The following is a 9112-nucleotide window of genomic DNA, read 5'->3' as shown; positions in this document are numbered from 1 at the left end:
ACCCCCAATTAAAAGTATCTATATAGGAATTGATATTAAACAACATTCCATAGACACATTTTTTTTTCTTGTAAACTACTATGAACATTATCTAATCTAATCTTTTCCTTTTTTTTTTTTTTTTTCTTTTTTTCTTTTTCACTTAAATGGGTCATTACACATGATAATAACCGCCTAACAAGCCGCCGGAGATTGCCGGGATTGAAGGGTGGACGTTGTCACTTTGGTAGACATTGTGGTGGTGGCGGTGGTGATGGCAGTCTTGATAGGACCTTTTTCGAGATTAGTGGTGGTCACGCGCTCGCAACGAGGGCACATTGTCAGAGTGGATGCTGGGAGGGGCTCACAACTATGGGGAGAGATTACTGTAGGTGGGCCCACTTTCATGGCCCTCAGCTCCTCAACCTCTCTTTGAAGCCTCCGATTCTGCTCTGTCAATGACCCAAACCATCTCTTCAAGTACTCACATTCCATCTCTGTTTGTTTTAGCTTGCTCCTGTTCAAATCACAATGTCTAATTTAGTTAATTATATATATGCATGTGTTATTTTTGCATGCTTTCAAGTTGCCATTGCACAAAAATATCTTGTTCTTCTCTTCTTGTGTGTGGCCTATGTCTACACTCTTTTTAATTTAGTGGATAATGTTTTTGTTTTTGTTTTTTTTTTTTGAAAGAAGAGAATTCAAACTCAAGTTCTCTTATAAGGAAGTATTGGATAATGTTTTTTTTTGGTTTGAAATAAGCGAAAGAAGGGAATTGGAACTCAAATTCTCCTAAGTATTGGATAATGCTATTGAACTACAAGGTGTATAATAAATCTTGGAATCAAAAAGTTTAGGTGCTTATGCTTATGGAGGTAGTACTTTTCAGAATTCAGAATCATCTATAATCTGGTTTTTCCTCAGTGATTTTTTTACCCTCGTGATTACTGAGTGATCAAAGTGTAATTAATGTTCTTACCATCCATGCATGCGTAGGGCACAAAAGGAAGAAAATTTGGTCAATTAATTTTCAATGTTTCAAAGGTAAAAATAAGTGCATCAATTTCCCATTTTAAAAAAAGAAGTGCAACAATTTCTTCTATAATAACAATTACTACTGGTACTAGCTAGTATCATAATAAAGTAAAGCGCATAATATTGTTCTAAAACATCTTGATTCATAAACAGTTTCAACTGATCTATTATTATGCTTAAGAAATGGCAATTTAATATTCAATTAATAATAATAAATAAAAGAAAAGAAACTGCAATTTCCCCAATTGCCACAACTACAAGAAACAAAATGAAGATAATTAAGAAAGTAGTAGATATAACGTAGTTATTACTATGTACAAACTAATTAAAGATCTTTAATTGGCATCCTCTAGAGGATACCATTGCTTTTATTGGCATCAATTCGATAATTTAGCACACGTTACACGTAATGTCTAATTACATAAATGCATGGCTAGTCCAAAAGCATAACTAGTCAAAGTTGCACTTATTAGAGTGAAGCACACGAGGAAGAAGAACTTATGGACCTCAATGTACTGATCCTTATAATAAATAGAGTGCTATCATTATTATTTATACTTTGGACAACCATCATTATATTGATGCACAAAGATGAGCTCATGAGATAACCATATCATTAATTGCTCATAATTTTGCTGAGCTATCTTTTTTCTCTCTTTTTAAAAAAATAAAAATAAAATGAAAATTAAGCTGCTGAGATAATTATCAAGTATCTATGGGAATTGGTAGGATTATTAATAATAATAATATTATTATTATTATTTTGGTCTACGGTTGCAAAGTGCAAACCCCACCAACTCCATCATTTTCTATTAGTATTTACCCGATTGCCAAAAACAGTGTGTTGCAACATTATTTTTGACAATAACTGGCAAGTTATGCCCAACCATTCAATCCCAACAGCTACTATATCTGAAAAAGATATTAGCTTAACTAACGCAAAAGGATTTCATTTCTCAAAATAATTTTATATAATTCCTATTATTTCATCATTAATGTAACTATTCCGCATTTAGATTTTCACAAACCATGTGTTGGAAGTATTTCCAACTTGAGGTACATCCTGGATTAATTGTAGTAGTTCTAATTCTTTATTAATCATGAATTCTTTTTCTTTTTTTTTAACTGCAAAACCATGTATGGATATTTGCCTAATCCATATTGATGTTTTTCTTCCTAATTGTACATATAAAATTCAAGTATAGAATTTTTTTTTTTTTTTCCTCTTAAAAGTACTAATTTATACATATTGGTGGGTCGTCAACTCACCACTTTACCTTCCACTTCCGGCACTTCTTACAAAAAGAGAAAATGTTATTTGAACTAGAACTCAATAACAAAATGAAGACAGTTTTGTGTTAGCTCTTTCCTTATAGGTAAGATGTGAACAACTCATTTGACAAAATTTATTGTGTGCAAATTTTTCTGACCCTCTCCTTAAAGAGGAGGAAAGATACCATTTAGCTACAAAGACTTAGATAAACCATTACGTACGTATCACATAAATTTTTCTATGATATATATATATATATTTTTTTATAACAAATTTTTCTATGATATCTATATATATATATATATAGGTCCACATATATATATACTTTGACGATCGATCATAAAAAGTACCTATATTATTTTCCAGTAAAATGACAAAAGCAGCCCCATACGAATCAGTATGGTTATATTCTGTTACATGTATTATGTGTTTGAAGAAAATCTTATGCCAAAAAATGGATCGCTTTCCACTTTATAAAGAGTACGAGTTATACGGGTTAGAAATTTAGAATCGGATTCAGATTATATACTCTGTAATATTATTATTCTGTCAACCTTAAATATCTATGACTATTCCCAACCACCAACAAAGAACCATAGCATTGAATTTCAACTAAAGCATATATTTAGGGTACAGTACCTGGCCCTACGGTTCTGAAACCACACCTCCACTTGCCGTGGCCTCAGCTTCAACTGCATAGCCAAAGCCTCTTTTTGTTTCTGCACAACAAAAACTCCTAAAGAGTTAATAAACTTCGGCAACATATTTTCATATAACCATTACATAGGAGAGAGACTCTTATAATCCCATAAATAAAACAAAAAGGCAATTACGAGACGAGACCTGTTAACAATTATCTCATTCATCTGATATATGTATTTTCGTGGTCTCATAACCGTGGGACCCACACGATTTGAGGGGATCACGAATATTTCAGTGGAATGAAATAAGTTCTCAAAACTTTTATACGAAGTCCTAGTCTTGCACCTCTTCATTTTATTTTTGTATTTACCAATAAGAAAGAAAACAAAGAGAGGTTTACAGGGTTTAGGGTGTGGTTTTGTCTGAAACTTTCTTCAAGGAGACGAGATTGTTCCTTAGTGAGACGAAGTTTCTTGCGAGGAGGGCCTCCGTTGCTGCTTTCTTCTTCATCATCTATGTTCATCGTGATCCAATCTTCTTCAGCACCTATTGATGGTACTTGGTTTATGTCCAAGTCCCTCACTGCAAAAAAAAATGATCAGTAAATAATAACCCCCTTCACTTTTTATTTAACATTGTTATTGTTCACCAAATTTTTACAAAAAAATAAAAATTTGTATAAATCAACCACATATTTATACAACACGAATCTTTCTTTATGCCATGGGATATGAAAGAAAGAAAATTCATGTGATCATGATTCATGCACCATAAAAACTCCAAAAATATGAATTATTGAAAGGAGAAACCGATATCTGATTGGCATAGCAATAATATTGTGTAAATAAAGCTCAAAGAAGATCAGATAAACTTGCCAAACAAAGAGAGATATGAAAGAAACAGAAACGAAATGAATAATTAAAGTAACAAAGTTTGTAACTTACCAGATGAAGATGAAGCAAAGCCAGGCATAGATATGGTCAATTCCAAAGCAGATGAGCTAGAAGGCAAAACAGCCATGAAACTTGTACAACAAATAAGAATTCGAAGAAGAAGAAGAAGAAGATTTTGGCAAAGGGAAAAGGTAAAGTTTCACCAAAAAAAAAAAAAAAAGCCCAATAGAAGACACAAATGGAAACAGAAGAAGATGATGAAATGGAGAGAAAAAGGTTAAGATATAAAGGTCAAATAAATAGAGAGGAGCATGGAAAAAGACGGATACTGAGGTTGGGTGTGTTTTTTTTATTTTTTTTATTTTTTGTGTGTTTTGTAATAGGAGTTGGTTTAGGGTTTTTGACTATGGTCGTCAAGTCAAAGGTTGTGACCCGTCTGATTTTGGACACGTGTTATACTGATGATAAGGCTCAGTGTGGGAGAAAAACCAGCAGATTTTCCTGTTTAGAGAGGGGCCTCAGTCTTGTGTTGTCGGTTCTAAGGTCAGCTGGTGATATGATTGGGAGCTTAGACTAGGCCTCAAGCCCTCCTCCTACACCTACAACATTTTTTATTCTTTTTTATTTTTAATGTCCCACATAAATTCTTTTATAAAAATATTAAGATTTTCTTTTTCTTTTTAATTAAGAAAACGTAACTCATGCAATGAACAAACACATCTTTCTTTTTATATTATGGGGTCCACATCTCATGATAGGAAGATACATGTATTGGATACAGATAATATTTATTTAAATAAAATGTTAACAAAGTGTCTTTAGGACATTGGTTAGCCATTCATTTTAAGAAAGTTTTGACGTAACTTTTATGAGAAATGAAAAAAGTTGTCAAAATATTAATTTTTTTTTTCTATAAAAACTTTCTTTAACTGAATTATTAATCAATACCCTAAAAGCATTCGTTGGCATGACACTTTATTTAAATATGTTATGTTTATCACGGTATATAAATATTATATGATTGTGCAGTCTACATATTCTAACAAAGAAGATACATGAATGAATCCTATGCAAATAATTATTGTTAAAAAAAAAATAGTAAATGTCGTTCTTAACTTGCTAATTTGACTTTTTAGTACATGATTTTGTCTGGGTCTTTGATAATTTGACTTGAGATTATTTCATGTGTTCATGACCTGAAATTAAGAGGAAGAAACCACTGTGGCTATGGAAACATGAGGTTCATGTGGGGAGGTTGGGTAGTAATAAATGCATAGATACTGAGGAATTGAATGCTATTTTACCTGCAACTGCAAGCAGGTACAAAGGAATTGTAAAGCCTCTTTGCATTTATAGAAGGAAAGAAAGAAAGACATCATTTCTGAACAGTTTGGACTGGACTCATTTATGTAGGATGGGCATGCTTGTGTGTGGAGACCTTTGTTACTCCCTTTACAAACTGTACCAATCATTTTGTACCATATTTTTGAATCATGGTGGTGTTGCCATTTTAGTGAAAAAAGGCTATTGTCTCTGACAGGATGGGAAATTTAAAATCCCAACACTTTATGAAACACCATATGGCATGTCAGTTAGCTATAGCTTACTGCAAAAGTTTAAAATGGTTATTGAAAAACGAGGACTTCGAAGTTTGTTTCATAAGGAAAAAGTAGACAAAAACTCCCACGATTTATCTGTAGAATCCTCAAGTTTTTAATATAGTACTTAAATCTCTTTGGTATTGTTTTATGCATAAGTCGTTAAATTTTTGTTAAAAAAAACAATTAGTTGTTCATGTAATGACATGTATTTGTAGTCATTAATAATTACATTCAAAATAAAACAATACCACACGTGAGTTTTGTGATATATATAATAAAAAATCTTAAATTGTTGTATTACAAAATTAACGATTTACACATGTATAGGATTAGGTTTTACGCTCAAAATATTTGGAAAAAAATGCACAAATTTTGTGTATGTTATTTTTTTTTCCTCTGTTTTCATTATTGAAAGGGATAAGTCTTTCTTTTTATTTTTTTAACGTGTGCTAGGAATAAGTCTACCATTTGTTTTTTTTCAGACTAATATGCATAGGAGAGTTTAGAGGGCACAAAATTTGTCTAGATGTGGATTCCCTTTCGTAAAAGGCGAAAAATAAAGTGCTCAATTCACGGCTTCGTCTCCTTAAACATAGACCTAGAAGTGGTCAAATTTGACTAGACTCATAACAGCAATCGAATTGAAAGGTCTGAGTCAGTCTGCCCTTTCAATAGATTGAATGCATATTAACCAATATCAACCCCCAGACCCAGTAGTAAACAGGGTTGGTTCAAAGTTAAGAAACCACCAAATTTGCTTACCAAATACTACTACCAAAGGCACCAAGTAAAGAGAGAGAGAGTGCTGACAAACTTGGAATACTTTATCTAGACTTTTTGTTGCACCAATATTTACGATTCTATAATCTATATACAACTTTGAACATCAACATTTTAAACTAATTATTGAAGAAAAAAGCTGCCATACATAGACATCCACAAATTCGGTCCAAATAGGCACGCCAATTAAGTCCACGTGCTTAGTCTTAAACTCTTAATTAACACTTGCTACCACTGATTTGCTTTCCTTCTTGCCAACTAATCTCAACGAAACTCTTAATTATTAGCACTAGAACGATTCAAAACCAACCTTTATGTCCAATTGGTATCCTAAAAAATTTTGGACTACCTCTATTTCAATTTCTGATTAGCGCAGTCACCAACATGTACTTCCTTTTAGTAATTAAAAAAAAATATTCACATTTTGTTTTCATAATTATTGATGTAATAAGTTTTTATTGAAGCGACATTATTTTTACACGACTTCATTATTGACAGTATGTTTATTATTATAAATTACGCCATGTCACTTTAACCATTGTGAAGAATATTACGAAAAAAAAATTGTCTTTGAATATATATACATATTTTTTTTAAATGAGATTTTCTAACCTCTCTCACAAATTTCAAACTTAAAAGGAGATTAGCAAAGGAAAAGTGTGTCTCTATGCTCATATTGACTGCGTCCACACCTCTCTTACATAATATAAATTATACATGTGAAATAAAGAAGTATAGAAAGGGCTATTATGATGTGGAAATAAAAGTTCCCTCAGTGAATGCTACAAATAAGGAGCAATTATCTTTATATAGATATAATTGGGATGTGGTGGGTCTTAATTCAAATGTTACATAGAAAAGAATATTAAGAAAAAAAGATAGCTCAATATTATTATCTATTTGCATTTCTCAAAAAACTCAAACTTTTCCACATAAGCAATTGTTCTTTTCTTTTAGTACAAAGGAAATCAAAAGGATAAATTTCAATCAATAGAATTCTCATAAATGGAACACATTTTTGAGACCACAAAGTTGTTTAGGAGACCAAGTTCAATGCATAAGTTGCCTTATAGCTGGTGCAATTAATTGTGCATGAGGACTTCCTGCTTTAGCTAAGCTTTAGCCCACTTAACAATTTATTTCTTCTTAAATCTATTGTATAAGAGCGCAATAATTGTTTCCCTAAATTTTCATCACAAATTCACAGTAGTCTTTTTTACCTCTTAAACTTTATTCAATCACAAAGTTTGAAAAAAATGATGAAGTTTCACCCATATCATAGAGGTTATTCTTTCAATATATAATGATTATGGTGGACACAAACCCTTGAGAGAGAGAGAGAGAGTTATATTGGATATGAAACAGGTATGTTGCTCAACAGATTTAGGAAAAAAAAAACGAAAAAGGTATAAACCTGAATTTTATACACTTCCTTTTCTTTTTATTTTTCAAGATAGAAAATTTATCATTGAAAACGTATTACTTCATTCCAACCAATGATATCATGTAAATTTCAAAGGTCAAAAGAATTAATTGTATTCATTAAAAAAAAAAATCCTCTGAAAAAGTAATAGGTCTTTGATCATAACAATTGATTATTGACCTATACATCCAATAAAATCACAAGAAGCTTTCGCATTTGACTATATGATGCCATTAGAAAAGGAAATGCAAACCACGAGCAAATGATTTCACACTTATAGTAAAAGTTCTAGCACGACTTGACAACCTAAAAAATCCATTCATTTTGCAAATGGCCAAGAAAGAAAAGAAAAGAAAAATCTTGTGATTTGCATAATTAATCTAAGCATTTATATTATATTCTCAAATGATCTCACCCATTTGTGGTAATCGAATTAGATGCGTAAACAATGACAAAGTCACATTATTTCTAAGAAAAAATGAAAAAGACGGAATCAAAGTAGAAGGAAAAGATTTTTTCCGAGGCAAAAGAAAATGAAAATTTTCAAAATTGGCGTGGAAAAGCCGTAATGCTTGTGAAAGGGTGAGGTGGTCTCTTCCTGTTTCTGGGTTCTTGTGGTCATAAATAACGCAATTGCACACGGCCGGACACAACTTTCAATAGGAAATTTATGGCAAAAGCGTGGGACTGTGGGGCCAAGTTTGATGATTAGGTTAGGGACAACACATGGAACATCAAAACTGGTAGACCCCACTGTTGATGATTGGGTAGGGAACCATATTGGGACCCACTGTGTCTGCTTGTCCTTCCTTTGCCTTTGCTGATTGGGTAGTCCATGAGCATTCAGTGTCTTGCTATCTCAGTGGATTACATGTTGGGCCCATCGAACCCCCCTGAATTCCCCAATTCCAAAGTGGGATTTCTGGTTTTTTCTATCTGTCGGTAAACAATGTTGTTTAATTTTAAAAAACTCTCTAAAAAGTGAGACAATCACTCCTTCTTTGATTAGGTTTCTTCTTTCTTTTTTTTTTTCTTTTTTTTTTTAAGCTTTAATTAAGGGGGGAAAAAAGGAGAGAAAGTGATAACAATTGATTAGGATTTCTGTTACATGCGTGAATTGTTGTTTTTCACTGTAGACTGTAGAGTTTTTTGGTAATATATACCAAACAATGTACCTGAAATTAGTCAGATCTTGTTGAACATGTCTCTTTGTTTGATAATAATAGAGAATTATCTTTTTCTCAAATCCTGCTATTTCTATATAAACAAATTAGATAGTGTCTGAACAAGTTTGGGCAAGAGTGACTTGTTCTATTGGGAAGCGTAAACTTCAATCCATGAGTTAAATAACATGTGCCATCACTCTCATCTTATTCTAACTTGATAATAATAATAATAATAATAATAATCTGTGAAGGTTGCCAATTTCACGAGCAACCCAGCTTTGTATCGAAAAATAGGAAGGAGACAGTAATAAAGCGGG

General features: G+C 32.2%; 1 protein-coding gene across 1 annotated transcript; it reads right to left on the bottom strand.

Moving 5' to 3' along the window:
* LOC126715319 (homeobox-leucine zipper protein HOX3) lies at window positions 1–4106 on the bottom strand. The gene is made up of 4 exons (XM_050415878.1): window positions 3877–4106; window positions 3333–3514; window positions 2930–3009; window positions 1–496 (listed from the first exon to the last, which is right to left on the bottom strand). The coding sequence occupies exons 1-4, from the start codon at window positions 3950–3952 to the stop codon at window positions 175–177; spliced, it is 660 nt and encodes a 219-aa protein (XP_050271835.1). The 5' UTR covers window positions 3953–4106; the 3' UTR covers window positions 1–174.
* Window positions 4107–9112: the final 5006 nt, after the last annotated feature.

The sequence above is a fragment of the Quercus robur genome, chromosome 1 (assembly GCF_932294415.1).
Source record: "Quercus robur chromosome 1, dhQueRobu3.1, whole genome shotgun sequence".
Lineage (NCBI taxonomy): Eukaryota > Viridiplantae > Streptophyta > Magnoliopsida > Fagales > Fagaceae > Quercus > Quercus robur.
This window is presented reverse-complemented; position numbering and strand designations above follow the sequence as displayed.

Coding starts and splice junctions, on each gene's coding strand:
- LOC126715319 (XM_050415878.1), bottom strand. CDS start 3,952: ATGGCTGTTTTGCCTTCTAGCTCATCTGCTTTGGAATTGACCATATCT. Junction 3,515..3,876: donor CTTTGCTTCATCTTCATCTG/GTAAGTTACAAA, acceptor TTTTTTTTGCAG/TGAGGGACTTGGACATAAAC. Junction 3,010..3,332: donor AAAACCACACCCTAAACCCT/GTAAACCTCTCT, acceptor TTTGTTGTGCAG/AAACAAAAAGAGGCTTTGGC.